At 36.4% G+C, this 17,353-nt stretch overlaps 1 protein-coding gene across 3 annotated transcripts in view; it reads left to right on the forward strand.

Annotated features, from left to right (window-relative positions):
* The window catches only part of STXBP5 (syntaxin binding protein 5 (tomosyn)), a 107,288-nt gene that overhangs the window by 49,404 nt on the left and 40,531 nt on the right, over positions 1 to 17,353 (forward strand). For all 3 annotated transcript variants that reach the window (XM_010144997.1, XM_010145005.1, XM_010145012.1), the window contains exons 8-11: positions 8,871 to 8,994; positions 10,412 to 10,490; positions 15,028 to 15,182; positions 16,241 to 16,313. In XM_010144997.1, coding sequence (XP_010143299.1) covers positions 8,871 to 8,994; positions 10,412 to 10,490; positions 15,028 to 15,182; positions 16,241 to 16,313 — 431 coding nt within the window. The remainder of the gene's footprint in view (positions 1 to 8,870; positions 8,995 to 10,411; positions 10,491 to 15,027; positions 15,183 to 16,240; positions 16,314 to 17,353) is intronic.

Consider the following 17,353-nt stretch of genomic DNA (forward strand, 5'->3'; position numbering starts at 1 on the left):
AGTGTTTTTAAAGTGAGTTCAGATTGCTTTTAAGAAAAACATCTCTTTGGAAAAAATTACTGCATGTAGTAATAATTTGTTGGTTCTCATCCATTTAACATTCTGTGACATGGAATTTCTTCTTCAATGGGCAAGTTATTTAGATCTAATCTTCTAAGGGGGAAGGCAGAAGAGAATAATGTCACTTTGAATTTGCATTTGATACAGTTAGGCAGTTTCAAGTTCTGGATTCTGTCCTGAATGGCATAGAAATAAAATGATTAATTTTGTCTAACAGAATAGACATGTGTTTCTTGAAAGATGCCATTGCAGACTTCTGTAATTGTTTCTGGTCTAGTGGCCTTGAGAGAAGATCCTATCAGATACAGAAAAGATAACAAATAGAAAGATGCGCAAAGTGGATGATTGTATGTATGCTACATATATATATAGCTGTCCTCATTTAGTGTGAGCCGGGTGAGGTGGGGCTTCTCTATCTTTCTTTCATTTTATTTTTCAGTGCCTCTTGGTTTTGTATTCAGCTACAAAAATGGAGAAACTTGCTCAATCTGTCAGCAAAAAAGAATACTCATATTGCTTGACTTTCTAATGACATAATGATCAGTAGTGGCTGACTAGTGACCTATATAAATATAGTGTTCTCCCTGTTTTTCAGCTAGGATAGTTTCAAGTAAGTGAATATAGATATTAAGAAATGCAGAAGAAACAGGATTTTTAAATTGCATTTTGTAAGGATAAAATTATATTGCCAAATGATAAAAACTTTGCTAGTTTTTACAAGCGGCTTCCTTAACAGAAAAGAGAAAAACATTCTCACTTAATGCTGAAAGAAGATACTGTGGGAAGGTGGGTAACTTTTTGAGTCTTAGGCAACTTACACCGTAACTGATAAGTGAAAAATGCGGACTGGAATTATTTTGTAATTCTGACAATAAGGTAACCTGTTTGTTGTAGTTGAATAACTTAGTAATTCAAATACATAGCCAAAAATGAAATGTCCATATATGTATAGTAAGCAAATAATTATTTCCAGTGATAGGCTAGTGTAGTTGTATAGATTGTGAAGTAGAAAATCAGAAACCAGGGAAATTGATTGAGTTGAGAAGGACACAGGGAAGAGTATAGGTAACCAAGGTTTTGGGTAAGAGAAGAGTAATGAGTAGACAAATCTTAGAAAAAATAATTTAGTGTGTCCATTCTAAATTTGACTGCACCTTAATCCCTCCTCCCTATCTGAGACTGATACTAGATTTCTTCCATTTGGTCAAGGTGATTCAACACAATCTGATTTTTAAGACATGTAATAGACGTAACAAAGTATTTTTACAAGGATGTTGTAGCCAGGATGTAACAATTCATAACTTCTAGAGTTAAGTTTGTTTCTGAATGGTTTTCTGGAATATCTTTTCTCGTTCACTGGAGCACTAAGAGATCTGCTCCCTTTATCACAGAGGAGCCTAAAAAATAATTGGTGGCCATTATTCATTCTGTATTTAGCTCCTTCTCCCCTCCATCTCCAATAAGAAATACTTAGGGTGACATACCATAATTACTAAAGTATCATAATGTCTTGCCAAGACCTTTATTGACTCACTTAATCTAAACTCAGATTGTGTTGGTGTCCAAAAAAGGCAGCTTTACCCTGATCACCCCAGCAAAATCTTTCCATAACCAGTTGACACTGCATGGCAATACAGCAAGTCACAGTACAGATAAGCCTCCAGGACTCCCGTTCTTGGCAGGCCCCGTGCCCGGGTCTGTGATGTCCAGAGGTAGAGCAGCGACTCTTTTACGGGCACCCCCTTGCCGCGGGGAAGGAGCTTGCGTGCCCTTGTGAGGTTGAGAGCTCTGCTGGTGGTGGCATGTGCCTCCGGTGCCAGACAGGTCTCAACCGAAGGGTCAGAAAAAGTGTGTCCAAGGGCAGGATGGGCTCACTAGCCTTCGGGCAGCCATCCTAGGAGAAGGACAACTCTGACCCCAAACCCGGGCAGATGGAGCTCGTTTAGCCTTGTAAGGCATCCATCATCGCAGAGAAGGATACTCTAACCAAACCTGCGACCCGAGGACTTTGCTGTCACCGTCCAAGCTCGCTAGGCCCTGGCAGATGAACCTCAGGTGTAAAGGGCGGAGCCAGTTCTGCGCATGCTGCCCCTCACCTAAAAAATCCAGTGCGCAGGCCCGAAGGATGCACTCGTCGCTGGCAGTGAGCGTGGGAAAAGCCCTTCCCAGATCTTCGTTCATGAAGCCGAGCCAAGATGATGATGTATAGATAACTCTTGGTTTTTTTTCTTCCCTTGTGAATGTACACCCAAGAAAAGTATCAATGGGCATATGAAAACTTAAGGTATAAGGAAAATCTTCAGACTTTCGGGCATTGTAGTGGTTTCCTTTCTCACAGAGTCTAGCAGTGGTGGAATAATGCCTTATGAGATCTCCTCTGCTTCTGAATGGTTCAGAAGTGTGGTGCAGAACAAAAAAGAAAAGGCTCTATACCATTTTGTTTTCTTCTATCAAAACTTGTAAATTTGAATACTTTTGTGCACAGAATCTTTCTAGCTCTTGTTTCTTGTTGATTTCCTGGTTCAGTGGTTTTGCCAGAGGCTTCTTTCATACACTGTAAGGGCTGTATTCCATCCCTGACAGAGGGCATTGCATGTGACATTCTGCCCTGGAGAGGAGGAGTGGGATTTTAAACCTCAGGATCTTCTTGGTTACCCACTTGTTCTTGACGAGAGCTCTTTCATGTGCGGAGTTGACAATCAGTAAGAATAGCAACTTAGTCCGATCTTGTCACACTGGATGTGGTGCAGAGCTGTTCATCAGAGACAGGAAATGCTGTCTGGTTTCCCTTCTTCCTCCCTGACTGGCATCTCAAACTGCTGAAGTGTAGCAGCCAGGGTTGCAGAGGGACCTTGTTTGGTTAATCAGGCCTGTTTATTAGCTCTAGAGAAACATTCTCAGGCTCTAACCCTATTGAAAACAAATTCTTCTGGTAGTGGTTAACTGTGTAGTCCCACCAGTCATTCCAAAGGTGATGACTGATTTTGTGCCTATTAGATATTGCTCTTCCTGAGTTGTGAGCTATGTTGCTGCTGGGGATTGCAGAATTGACAACAGCAGAGCTTGGCACTACAGCACAGCTGCAGTTCTGCATGGCACTGAGGCACAAGATGAACTGTCAGGACCCTGGAGCTGGGTCTCTCCGACTGTGCAGTCTGTTTTCAGTAGCAGTGCTGTGAAATGCACTTATGTTTTAGTGATGGGTGACTAGGCTTCCTCAGGCACCGTGAATAGGATGGCCAGACACATTGATACTATAAAGATTTGCTAGAAACTTTGCCGTTGGATTCGTCTCCTCTCTCACCACTTTGTAACTGATGTTGGTCTTAAAACATGTAACCTGAGGGGCTGTGCAGTCTACCACTGATCATTTGATGCAGTTCTTTGACTCAAAACTTTGTATGTGTGAAGGGATCCAAATGTCGTCCTTTATGGTCGTCTTCTGCTAAGGAACAATGAGGGTCAAACTTCCTGCATGATCAGAAGTTTATGGAAAGATACCTCTGCAATTTCCTCAGGGAAGAAGCTGGATCCTATTATGTTTTTGTGGGTTCATGCTTGATTTCATTCCAAATTACTTGATCTCCAGAGGCTTTCCTGAAGCAGATTCCCATGTTGTGGTGGGGCAGTCTCATTTGTTGCCTGAAAGCTAGGTTGGTTCTTTCTTACTGTCTGAATGTGTGTGCTGGCCCAGCACCCTGCTCTGATATTTGCACAAGAACACTAGAAGCAGTCATCCCAAGGACAGGAATTGCTTATAGGGTGAGCAACACCACCACTCCTAAAACCTTGTAATCATATTTTTGCTTAATCATGGCTGGGGGAGGCAGCTCTAAGTCATGACTGGTACTAGTGCTCATAGCTGGCACCTTCTTCCCTCCACAACATTCTAGTTTGTAACAGGGAATTTAGTTAGAATTTGTTCTTGATCTTTCCATATTATAAATGAAATACTGAACTTAGTCCTGTATACTTTTTATTATAACAGTAGTGTGTTGCATTTTTCTGTAGAAAGTTTCTTTAAAACTCTTTCCTCAACTTCCTTTTTGTCTTTGGCAGGCTCAATGGAAAAATAAGACTATAAATTCTTTTTCCATCATTTTTAAGCCTTTTATGTTCAAACATTGGGGATTTATAAAGAAAAGTTATGCATTTCATATGTGGAATACAGTTTATACTGCGAAAGTTTCCCATAATGTACTTTCAGCCATGAAAAAAATAAAGCGAACTACTCAACTATCAGTTTTGTTTCTATAAAAGGAAAGTGCAACTTCTGAAAACCAAAACTATTTTTTTTAATGAAGACCATTCTTCAAGTAGTATTTTGTTTACTCTGATTTAAAGTAAGCTTTCATAGTATTAACTCAGCAAATGTATTATAGATTAGTATTTTTAGGCTCAATGTTCTGGTACACAGCTGAGTGTAAGATTATTTTACAGCATTAAAAAGATGTCAGAGTAGCCAGAGGGATTAAGAGGAGTAAAAAAAAAAGCATAACCCTGATATGTGACTTGCCAGAAACCAAAGCATGTCGATTCAGTCATTAGACACTTGTGTGTTTCATTGCATCAAAACAATCTTCACGATACATTGCCATTTAAGTCTCAGTAACTTCATTCTTTCCTCTTTTGCAGCATTTTTTTCCCTTAGACTGTTGACAAGAGTTTGCATAAGTACTCCCAAGTTACTATGCTTGCTTTGAATACATTGGTAAAGCTGTAGAAAAGCAGTGAGTGTCATCATCCATTCAAGTTTACCATAAAATACTGCCCATGGAGATGGAGGACTATCATAAGTGAAATCTCAACAGGCTATGATAAACAGTCTGGTTTGCAGAGTAACTCATCTCAGGTCATGGGACCTTACCAGTCACGCACTATATTTCAAGCTCAGTAAATGACACAATAGTAAAGGATCGTGGTCAAATTCAAGGAATGATGAAAGGAATTCTCCATTATTTTGGTGTATTCCTGTAGGAAAGTAGGCAAACATATTTTACCAAAGACCGTGTTATACTGGAAAGCAAGTAAGGAGGTGCCTATTGTTTACTTAGATTTTTCTTAGTTGTAACAACTGTATTTGCGGTAGTCTAAACCTGGTATTAGAAAATTGGGTTTTAAAAGTCTCTTAGAAATAGGGGAAACCACTTCAATTAAGTTATTGTATTCACATGAAGGTAACAATTCCTTCATGTACCTTATCTTCCAGGAAGATAGGATACAAAGAGGGGTCTCTAACTGTTCTGAAATGATATGCGTATACTCAGCCATAGGGTTAAAATACCTAGGTAGGAATTGAAAGGATTTTTTTGTATATGTATTTTATGAATTGAAGCAGTTAAATCCCCTTGGTGGAAAAATGCAATCAAAACTAGAGTCGTTACTGATGCAAGTGTCCCTTTAAATTCTAAGGTTGTATTTAGAATTAATTTTTGTACCTTTTTAAAGAACTAAGAAATAATAGTGATTTCTAGGGATATTGACAAGATACTGCAGCAGTAAAACAGAATTTCATAAAATATTCTAAATGTGCATTAATCTCTTCAAAAACTAGTGATCTACTTATGATATTTCTGTAGGAGATTTTCATATAAATGTTTTCAATTTTATTCCTCAGACTTTTTCAGTTCCTTACTCATAATTGCACTTCTGGATCCTATAGCCTCCCTGAGGTAACTGTTGCAGTCATAGCTGATTTTCAGAGGGAACATTCTTGCAATATTCACCTGCTTTGCAAGCAGTATAGAAGTAATTTTCCACACAGGGTAATCCTTCTGGAAGAGTTACAGAAAATGAGGCTTCCTTTGTGCACAGCCTGTCTCCCCATAATGCTGTAGGGTGGTTAGTTTCTACATTTCTGGTTAAATTTCAGCATATGTGGGACAGCACAGTTTTTTGCCTTTATTGCTTTAAAAAGTAAGATTTGGGTTTTTTCCCAAGAAAACACAACTGTCTCAGAAGTTTTGAAACAAACTTCCATATAGTCCAGAAGAGCCACCTTAACTTCAGTGTCAAGGGGGGAGTAGGAATACTTTTAATAAGAAACTTCTAGTTATAATGAAGTAAATTTAAAGATTTATTTAGATGAATTTATTTATTTTTAATAGAGCATTCTACATGTAAGTTCCTGTTTAAAAAAAAAATCCTTTATTCACTACGAGTTTGTAAATGGAGGGATTCAGAATGCTTGTGTAGTCAGGACTTGGGTTGCCTGTGCAGAAGACTACTCTTAAGGATGCAAATGCCTTGTGCCTTGAATCACAGAATGGTTTGGGTTGGAAGGTCGTGTTGCAACAGTCCTCTGTGGTATTAGTGCGTGATGTTGTCATAAGGGATTACTGCCTGTTTGGGATCCATGTGACTGGTGATATATTCCATAAAAAGAATTTAAGACAGTTGAATCAGCACCAGCTGCTTTACGCATGGTGCTGCATTATGATACCAAAGGGTACTCGGTGGTAAATATGATTAAAACTTTGAGAGTTTTATTATGTATCAGTAAATTTTGTGCCAAACGCTGGAAAAAATTACATTACTCCTGGGTGCTTTCTCATGTCCAAGAGGCTATATATAGTTTTGTAGGCTCAGTGGATTCTGCCTGATTTTTCTATCTTGCATGTTATGCTTTCCTTCAAATTCTAGTGCTAATATTAACTACAAAAATGTAAAAAAAATTTTGCTTTTGAGTATGGGATGATTTTTCAGTTATCAGTTTTGTTGAGTGAGGCTATTGCTATCAACCAGCTAGTGCCACCTAAAGTTATGGTACTTTTTCCTTGTAACTGACTTGTTACTGTAGATATATTAGACTGTTGTATACTAGAGGTTATACTACAGCTACATACAGGTTTGGTTCTATTTTATAGGCCTGCAAAAAGTTGTGAATTGTGTAAGGAGAAGGGATAGTGCTCTGTACCAAAGTTTCTAATACTCATCCCAAAGACTTATTTGAACTAATTTAAAATACATAAAATGTGTATTTTTTTTATGCTTAAAATAATATTTTGCTGCGTTGCTAATTGTAACCAGATGCTCCATGGAGATAGACAACATATAGCCATAAAGCGAAAGGCCTCATTATTCTTTCAGCATTCTTTCCATCCCATCATGTTCCTTTCAGAAGTAAAGTTATAGCTGTCATTCTTCTCCTTTGAGCTTGGTTTATCAGATCTTTTTATGTTCTTAAGCATTAATCCTGTTTCAACAGTAAGAAGTTGTTGCATTTCCTTCCTCTTGATCTTATTTTTCAAGAAAACCAAGTGTCCATTTCTCAGATTTATCCTTCCTTCTATAAAACATGCTTTCTTACTGTTTCTTTAGACCTGTTTCTACAAAATGTGTATAAAAAACCTGTTCTGCTTATGCTATGGGCTGCTTGCTGTTATCAGGATTGGACTCCACATCTAAATCATACTTACTACATTGTATTAATCATAGTACAGGTAAATTCTTTTCTTAGTGAACAGAGCTTTTTGAAATACAACGTTTGCTTTACCAAGTCTGTCCTTTCAAACTTGCAGGTTCTTGACTTTAGTACTAGGTTGGTAAACAAAAACAAATTTTCAATATTTATGCAAAATTTCTTTTTAATATCTGCTTTTATTTGCTAAATAAAAACTTACCTTACAGACGGAATGAACAAAACTTTTCCACTTTGACTCTAGGAGAATTTGAGATGTCTGGATTCAAGTGTACATGTGATATTGGTATACTGAATCTGTCTTCTAACTATATGTCTTCTAACTATAGTGAGTCCACACTACCGAGGGAACAAGATTAAATTTGATTAAGAAATACTGTATTTAATTTATCTGTAGCTTAGATACCCAGATCTACTAACTTAAGTTGGAAAAGTTATTACTGGAGACTGTATGCTTACATAGTTTAGTAATTTTCTTGTTTAATCTGTGGATTCTCCCAATGATATTGCTGGAAACTATCTTTGTTTTCTGTATTATGTAATAAAATGTAAATGAAGTGTATAATCAGTTTAGGCAAAGCTAGCTTAGATCTGTTGTGTGTGATTTGCCCTTCACCTAGTAATTTACTGCCTAAGCTGTCACTGCTAGTTAGGGTTTCCTACTGAAAAAACCAGGTTTCCTCACAGAGGAAATCCTTTGGTACCTGAGGAGCTGGAGTGAATCTAAGTCCTCCTTACAAGCAGAACCTCTGCTGAGGGTATCCACTCAAAAGATGATATTGTACAGCCCATGAGCTTTCACATATTCAAGTGTACTGCTTTCAGTATACCTGAAGTAATGTCTTTACCGTAAGTATTAAGTAAATCTGCCTTCTCAGTCGTATCAAAGTTCCATACTTCCTTCTGCTCCTCTTGGATAGTAGAGAAATACTTTGGGTTTTCATTGTTTATTGGTATTTTCATGTTGTATCTAAAATTCCCTCAACATGACCTTATTTCATGTCTCCATGTACTAATAGAGACACTGGAAATAGAAACTTACCAGTTAACTTTTTGCCTTATTTGTATTCCTTGCTTCATTGTTTACTTTCTTGCACCTTAAGGCAGCAACTAGCTTTCATTTAGTCAGCTTTTTATCTGTTGAAAGATTTCATGTGGCATGACTTAATTCCATTCCTAATTTTATTAAAATAAAGATGTTTCTGTATTCATGGAAAGATTTACTAGTAGTAATTTACCATGGGTAAATTAGGACATACTAAGAGCAGTTTGATTTAATAAGTATTCTCTCTAATTTCCTTTTACTGTCTAATGTCATTGAAGGAGTAAAGATAAAATGGTGCTAAAATACTCAATTTATACTGTTTGGTTTTCTTCTTTTCTTGTGTAGGCTATCCACTCTGTGGCTTGGCATCATGAAGGAAAACAATTTATTTGTAGTCACTCAGATGGTACCTTGACCATATGGAATGTAAAATCTCCTGCCAAACCATTTCAGACAATCACGCCACACGGTAAGATGAAAATGGATACCCACTGTGCTTGACAGAGAACTTTAATAGAAGAGTGTTTTGCAAAACCAAGTAGTAAAAACACGCTTGCAGTGCAAGTAAAAATTCTTCTGTCATATCAAATTCGGACAGATCTCATTTTAAAAAGTCTTTGTGAAATAAGCATCCAAATCACTCCAGTTTTGTCTAAATCTCTGAACTCTAAATTGCCTTTCAGGTAACGGCATTGACCTCAATATTCAGTAATGCATATTTTGCAGGGCTTGTGTTTTGCTTCACATTAAAATCCCATATGTTGTTTAAAATACACATATGCAAGCATCTGTTTCACGTATAAATGTGTGGATTACCATATAAGTTGCTGGAAAGGTTTGTAACAGGGTAAGACTGTGTTCCCACTTCTGAGAAGTCTTGCATTAATGTTGATCTGGGAAATTAAGATTATATGTTGTTCTGTGAAACCTGCTGCTGTTTAAAAATTCTATACAAATGCCAGGTTTACATGGTGTGCATGTGCATAAGGGATATCTTAGCAACGTATTTACCTCAGGTTCTTAAGTGTGACACTAACAGTGAAGGTAGTCTGTCAGGTTACAATTGTAGCACAAGATGCTATACTTACTCATCCTGGTTTACCTATCTGAGTGTCCAGCAAGTCCATGTTTACTGTGGTGGCTGTGGACTAGAGCAGAAATAAAAAGCTGTGGATTTCTATGTGATCCTGTAGCAGTCAAAAAATAAACCTGACTGCTACTGTAATAGTAAAACTAGTTAGACAAGACTAACTTTAATATGTTCTGGCCTCTTTTAATAAACATTTTTATTTTGATCTTGCGCTGCAATTTAAATTTTCTGCAGGACTTTGTAGTTGTACCAGTCTTTGTCAATGTTCAGATAGAAAAGATGCCTATTTACACCGTGCTCTTTGTTTCCCGTGGAGTCAGTAAAAATAGTGTCTGTGGAAGCTTTAGGTGCTAATAATGCATAGTGGAGAAAGAGCAGCCTTCACGTTCAAATTCAAGTCTTAACTCTTAAAGACAACACTCAGAATAAACTCCATTTTACTTGTAAACTGACCAATTTTAATTGCAAAATGGCAGACAAGAGAGAAACTTTAAATTTCCTAGCGCTGCTTAAAACAACTTCTTCAGGGGATGGTTATGTTTTTGAAAACACATACTCTATAAAACTTTAGACAAAAATGCCAAACCAACCAACCAAAATATTCTAGGTTTGTGTATTGAGAGTTTTGAGAAGCTAATACCTAATTGTATTTTTCCAAAGCATGCTCTATAATGGTACGAGGTGTTGAATATATATCTGTATGAATGTTCTACTTTGCCAGTTGAATAGGAAATTTAATAATTTATCATTGTGTTATGGAACTGTAAGATTAATATAAGAAAATAATTCACTTCAGGAAAGCAGCTAAAGGACGGAAAGAAGCCAGAACCCTGCAAACCTATCCTTAAGGTGGAATATAAAACTACTAGAGCTGGGTAAGACTTGTTTTGTATGCAAAATTGACATATGTAAAATAAATGCAGCTCTCTGGGAAGGTACTTTGTTTCCCATTTGTTGGAATACCTATCCTGACGGCACTGAGCTATGGTAAAACAGCTGAAATAATTTTGGTAAATCAGACATTGCTTTAACTATAAAAACATATGTGAACAAATTACTATATACAACCCTTAAGTCCAGTAAAGATACTGCTAATGCGCTATCTACAGTCTTCCATGCTACTAAACTCGCGTGTGTTTTTGCTCAGTGTTTTGAGACTGTTGAAGGGGAAACAGCTGGTAAAACACAGAAGGTGCCAAAGCACACACCTGAAAAAACAGACCTTGACATATCATAGCCTCGTGAATATTCTAAATTTTGAATACATGATTCTCCCCACAAAATGTTATGACAGAAGCTTTTCTGGTAGAGTGCAGAAATTTATGTAGTAATTGTGCCTAATTATGCACACTGAGTATGTAACAGAAGTACTAATTGCAACAAGAGGCTCAGTTGGAATGACAGTATCTTGAGTAGCATGTTTTGTTACCAAGACTGCAATTAAGATTGAAGTATTTCATGAACTGTGTGGAATTTCTTGTATTTATGGTTCTGAAGTGCTTTGGAGTGTTTGAGTAAAAATCGCAGTATAAAGATAAAATACTCATGGAAACCTGTTCAGCTAGCTGTAAAAGATGATTTTTTTATTATTATTTTAATTTGGGGGGTGTTATTTCTTGCTTTCATTTATTTTCCAGGCATTCAGATCTTTAGAAGATGGCGATTTTAATTGATGTATAATAGTTTTCTACCATATATTGGTATACACATACGTATATCAGTAGCTTTGCGTATTTTTTGTTTGCTAAAAATGAGGAAACAACTTTAAGACTGGCTAATTCCTAGATGTATGAACATCTGTGATCAGTTGGAAAGCCACATTTTACTTGGAGCACTCAACATCTGTCTGCATATTCCTTTCTCAACTGAAATTTCAAAAGGTTTTCTAAAGAAAGATACAGATAATCAAAAGTAGTCTCAGCTTCAAGTTGCAATTTCTGCAATCAAAAACCGTCTGTTAGAAATAGTCATTCTGAAGGAAAAGATTAGTTTGTGCAAGAGATTGTTCTGTGCAATTATAATACTACAATGTCAAAACTAATTGACTTTTCACACAGTTGAAAGAGGACCTTACTCTAGTAGAATTTCTAAGAATACATACCTCTTTGGGGAGACCTTTTCCTAGTGCAGGCCTTTTTTCTGTTACATCTCTTGTTTTCCAGTGTTCATGCAAACTGAATGTTTTGGTGCATTTCAATTCAATATTTTCTAATTTTTTTTGCATCTTCAGTGTACTCCTGAATATATATATATAACTGTTGTGATACTCTTCCATAACTTTATTTGAAAAGAGGCAAAAAAAAAACCAAACCACAAATCCATTTTGCACTGTGGTGGTGAAGCAGTACATTGAAAATCTCAATTCGTTTACCACTAATGCATTTCAGTTGACAGTCCAATTTTCAGTTTCAATTGTAATCGTATTATATGAATTTTAAGGCAAGAGAGAACTACCTTCAGTGCATAGATTTTTGGTAGTTTTTCTTTTTAACAATTTAAGTTGATTAGACATGATCATGATAGAATTTTGACTTTTAGCTAAAGCACTGTCTTTTGTTGTTCATGGTTTAATTTTTGTAGCACAGAGGAGAATCATTCCTGGACAGGACCAAATTTTTCCTAGCTGCTAAAGGAATATAAGAAACAAATCAAACTCATTTTTATAGAAATCTGCTCTAACTGTTCTTCAAAAACAAACAAACAAAAACCACAAAAGAAAACAAAACCAAAAATCTTACAACGTATTTAAGAGGTACTGTTTAATAGATATCTAAGTTATTTCACCTTTTACTGCTTCTGTGAAAAGCAGTGAGTAACTAACTGTTCCGTGTTCCCTCTTACCATGATCTATATGGAACTCTTAACATCTTTGTCACCTGCTTTCTTGCTTCTCCCTTATACAGCATGGTCTAGGATCTAGGTTTGTCTCATCTCTTCATGTGGGAAACATTTCATTGATGTGATCTTGTTTTCTTTGCTGCAACTAATTCTAATTAACTTTTCTTTGAGAAAAGGTGTCTAGAACCACACAAAGAGGGAACATAACTGATTACAACCTGTAGTAGGGGCAAAAGGCAGTGTTTCTTCTACTCTTGGAGCTTTTATTAATCCCTTCTCACTTTTTTCTTCCATTATGTTCTCCATATTGTGAAGCTGGAATCAGGGAAACAGGAGGGCGTGAAGCTTTTTCTGGTTCTACCTGTTTATCTTTTCTGTTTTTTGTTGTTTTTTGTTTGTTTGTTTACTGCAGATAGTGCCTGTGAAGGCTCCAAAGCTTGCTTACAGCTTACAATAGTATGTCTGTAGCTTTATTTGGGGGAAAATATATGTAGCAAGTTTACTGTTGACAGTTGTTCTGTACCTGGGCTAGGGAGTTGAAAAGGGACATTCTTGGTACAAACTGGTGTAATTTTCTAATCCCAAAGCATAATGTCACTGTTCTCCAGCGATTTATCTAAAGTACTCCATCTCTTTGTGAAGTGATGCGTTCTAAAGGTAGGTTACCTTCTGAACTTGCTGAAATGGTTTCCATGTTGCCTTTTATGCATACTTTTGTCTAAGATCAATCCTGAGAAGCTCTTGAGCTTCCTAATACTGTTTTCTACCTCTCCAGATTCAGTCCCTTACAGTATTTACTCTGGTTGATATTAGCATTATGGTAAAATTGCCCAAGCTTTTTCTTCACTACTTCTTCACTACTAGAGTTCTGTGTAATAGAAATTATGGCTCAAAAGACTTCCCATAAAACATAATCAAAAATGTTTTTGTCTTGGTAGCTAATGCAGCTGTCATTGACCAACTGTAGAGCAGTTAATCTTAGCAAGATAGATGTATGTAATTGGGACCCAGAGGTTACAGTAATAATGAGGTCTCCAGATAAGTAAAAGTTGTTGATTTGTTAATTAGTTTGAGTAGCATTATTTTGTGGTGTGAGCTTGTCGGTTCCCAAAACGAATTTGTAGTTTATCTTCACTACTACTTCGGTATTTCCAGTCCTAAGCTAAACTAACTCTTTAAGTCTCTTCCACCTTTATTACTAGAGATTAACTTCTTGATAAATTCAGCCATGGTTTGAAAACTAAGCCAGCTGGTACTAATGGTCTGATGTATCACAGCTGAAGGACAAAGCTTTAAGTATTTAATTAGAAAACAGCTTGTGTTTGTGGTAAATATGTGATTTCATGAAAATATGAAAAGTTCATACACAAACCTGTGTTAGTTTTTCTGGTAGACTGAAGTCAACTTTAATCTTTGATTCTTCTGTGAAAAATCTGTGTGGCAGATCTGTGTAATCTATTCTTAGCTCTTATGTTCTTTGCTTCATAAAGGTACAGACCCTGGCAAGCATGCCCAAAGCAATCTGATTACCTTGAGAAATAAAACCTGGAGAAACTAGCATGCAGTCTTCCCTGTGATGTATGAAACTTAGAAACTGAAGTTTGTCACTTTTATTGTCAGATGATCTTGGTGAACCTGCAAATAATTACTGCAAATTGTCCTGGCAGCTTTATTGCTTAAAAAAACTAATGATGATTTCCATAGGCAATAAATAATGCTATAAATCATTCCAGCACAATGTGTTACAGCAAGTATATTACATGAGTATTTTTCTCTTTATTGACTTCCTGAAAAATACCAGGTTAAATTTAAATTTGTCCTTTTCCTGAAATTCATAGACCTCACCATAAGAGATTGAATGAAGTTCCACTGTGAAGAATTGAGATTAAATAATCAGCCATTTAATTATGCAACAGTGGTAGTCTGTGGTGTTCCTTGAATTTTGTGTGTGGTAGTAGTGGGGGAAAGTGGATAAAACATCTAGAGTAAATGTGAGAGGAGAGTACTATGGACATTTATTTGTGTCCTTCCTTAAAAGATGCTAGGTCTTTGAAGGTTATCAAACAGCTGGCTGCTTCTCCAAGACTGTCATGTTACTGTGCTGCAGAATTACTTTACGCTGTCTGCGAAATTGTTCATTGTTCAAAATTTAGGGTACTTATATACAGAAAGTAAAATGGGACTATTTATTCCTCACCCTGCTGAATGTTTTTTATTATGGATTAATGGGGCTCTTGGCAAACCTAAATCTGCAGTTCAGTAGAACAATTCTAAAGTTTAACAAAAGACAAAAACATCGTCTTGGCAAACAGTTGAAAAGATAAGTGAGATAAGCAATATAGAACAAAATGTTTGGAAGAGATGTCTGACACGAATTACAGGTTTTTAACTCTGTATTTTAAGTTTGGAAACACATACCCAAGCTACACGTTGTGTGGTGAGTTGGTTTGCCTTATTCTATGTATCTTTGCTTAATGATATCTCGTTGCACTTCATTACAAGGTTGCAAAAATGGCCTAATCTCTCTTAGTGTATTATCTTAGCTTGATCCTAAATACCTCTGCTTTATTCCAGGGAGCCGTTCATCATTCTCTCAGGAGGCTTGTCATATGACACTGTAGGAAGAAGACCCTGTTTAACAGTTATGCATGGGAAAAGTACTGCTGTGCTAGAAATGGATTATTCTATTGTTGATTTTCTAACCCTCTGTGAAACACCATATCCTAATGGTAGGCTCCGAAAATATTTTTCTCAGTACTTCAACCTCTTCTCTCTGAGTTTCTGTCCCATCAGAATGTTCTTCACTATTGCCTTTCTGTTTTTATCTCTGGGAATCAGATTGCAGCAGCAACATCTGTTATTGCTATTGTATGAAGTATGTTTTTCTTCCCAAAGCATCATAATAGAGTAGGTCATTATAAAATCTATTTTGCTTCTAGAAGAATGCCAATTATTGATTGCACGTTTTCTACTGGTTGCATTTTTTATCCCAAAAGCATGTGCAGACAAAAAGTAGTATTAGAATTTTAAGCTGTAGTTACTGCAGCAGATGTGTTCCTCAATATTTATTTGGGCACAATAAGACCTTTTCAGTCAATGCTGAATCTTGATTAGCATTTTTGTAGTACTTTTAGCATCTAGTGACTTCATTCATTCCAATTTTCACATGAAGCTTATAGCTTCTTTCTTCTACAGGGATTTTTTTCATTGTTTAGGTGGTTGTCCCAGATTTATATTGCTGATGACCCCAATGTTTTTAGCTGATAACTTCCATCAGAGTATATACATCTGCTTAGCTCAGAATTTGAGGTCTGCCTGAAAAAGGGCAAGGTAAACTTCAGAAACTCTCCTCTTATCTTAGTGTCAAGTTGGCTGTCTTTCAATCCATTTTGTAAGCACTTATATTCAGTGGGGGTTAAATTCTGAGGAGAAGCGTTTAGGGTTTGGGAGGATGTTATTGTTCAATAACTGGCTCTGTCTCAAAAATACTGTTTATACAAGTTCCTCTGCACGTTCCTTTTCCTGTTATTTGAGCTGTTTAAATGTTCTACCAAACTGGAAGGCAGTTGAGAACATTGAATTAAAGGGAGAGCATGGCTTTCCCAAACTCAGCTTTGAGTATTCGGGGGTATGAGTGTATAAAATATCTTCAGAAACTGCAGTCATCTTTGTGGCTTTTTTCCTCTTGACTGATAGAGTGCAAGGACTTAAGACATTCTTGAGGCTGTGCGTGCAAGAGCTACATTTACCAATGAGTAACTTTTCTTTCTTTCTTTCATGTTTGCAGACTTTCAGGAACCATATGCTGTAGTTGTTCTCCTAGAAAAGGACTTAGTACTGATTGACCTTGCACAAAATGGGTAAGAATCTCGTCTAGTCTTTTTAATGGTTGGTTGCAGTGATCAGCCTATTGTTCTGCTTTATAGCTTTTTAATCTACTGTAATAATTCCCTGTCCAGAACATGACATTTTCAATATTAAATAGAAGGTTTCTTCAGTGAAACTGAGAATATATAAAGATAACTTTTTTCTCAAGTTAATATCTAGTACATAAGTAGAATATAATGCAACTTTTTCCAGGCTTTATAGACCAAAATTACTCATAGATCACTGCTGCTTTTTAATTATCACAGCTTATTTTGGAATTGCTGTGAGGGAAGCTCAGAATTTTGGGGAAGGGTGGAGGAGAAACAACTGTTTAGATAAGCAGTTTTGGCAGAGAGTGTCATCACAGAAATATTTGCTGATTTTATTGCCAAATGCATTGCTGTCTGTATTGTTTCAAGTAAATACTGATGCAATAAGTATCACATACATAAAATTAGAATGGTAACATCTACTCCCTGGTTTACTGTTTTGGTAAGAGGTTGCTTAAAAGTGGAATCTTGTTACAGTTTTCACAACTAATACTTACCTAACACATTTTGATTCTCTTGTTAATTTGTCCACAGAACAGTCTGTGTAATTTATTAGTGATGATTAAAGATTCTGGATCCTAGAATTTCTTTATCAAGGTTTTTTTGAATTAGTATAGGCAGTAACGACTAGATATTAAAAGATTAGCAGCAGAGGAAACAGACGGATAAGATTTTTGTAGCAATCCTGATGAAAAGTTACCAGTGGTTGATGAAGAAAACAATCCTTCTAGGACAAAGCTGTAAATAGGTATCCTCAAAGTCAATGGTCATACCTTAGATAATGAAGACTGTAAAATTTGGAAGAAGGTTAATTTTAGTCCTAATATCTCTGCAGCTACTAAGCAATTTAATTTAGACTATCCCAATGTTACATTGCCATATGCTGTATCCAAAACCAATGGCATTAAGCTTCCAGTGTTCATATGGTGAAAGATTAACAAAACAAATTTTAATGAGCTCAAAATAAAAAGGTTTGAACAAGG

This window comes from Buceros rhinoceros, unplaced genomic scaffold (genome assembly GCF_000710305.1).
Source record: "Buceros rhinoceros silvestris isolate BGI_N320 unplaced genomic scaffold, ASM71030v1 scaffold17690, whole genome shotgun sequence".
Lineage (NCBI taxonomy): Eukaryota > Metazoa > Chordata > Aves > Bucerotiformes > Bucerotidae > Buceros > Buceros rhinoceros.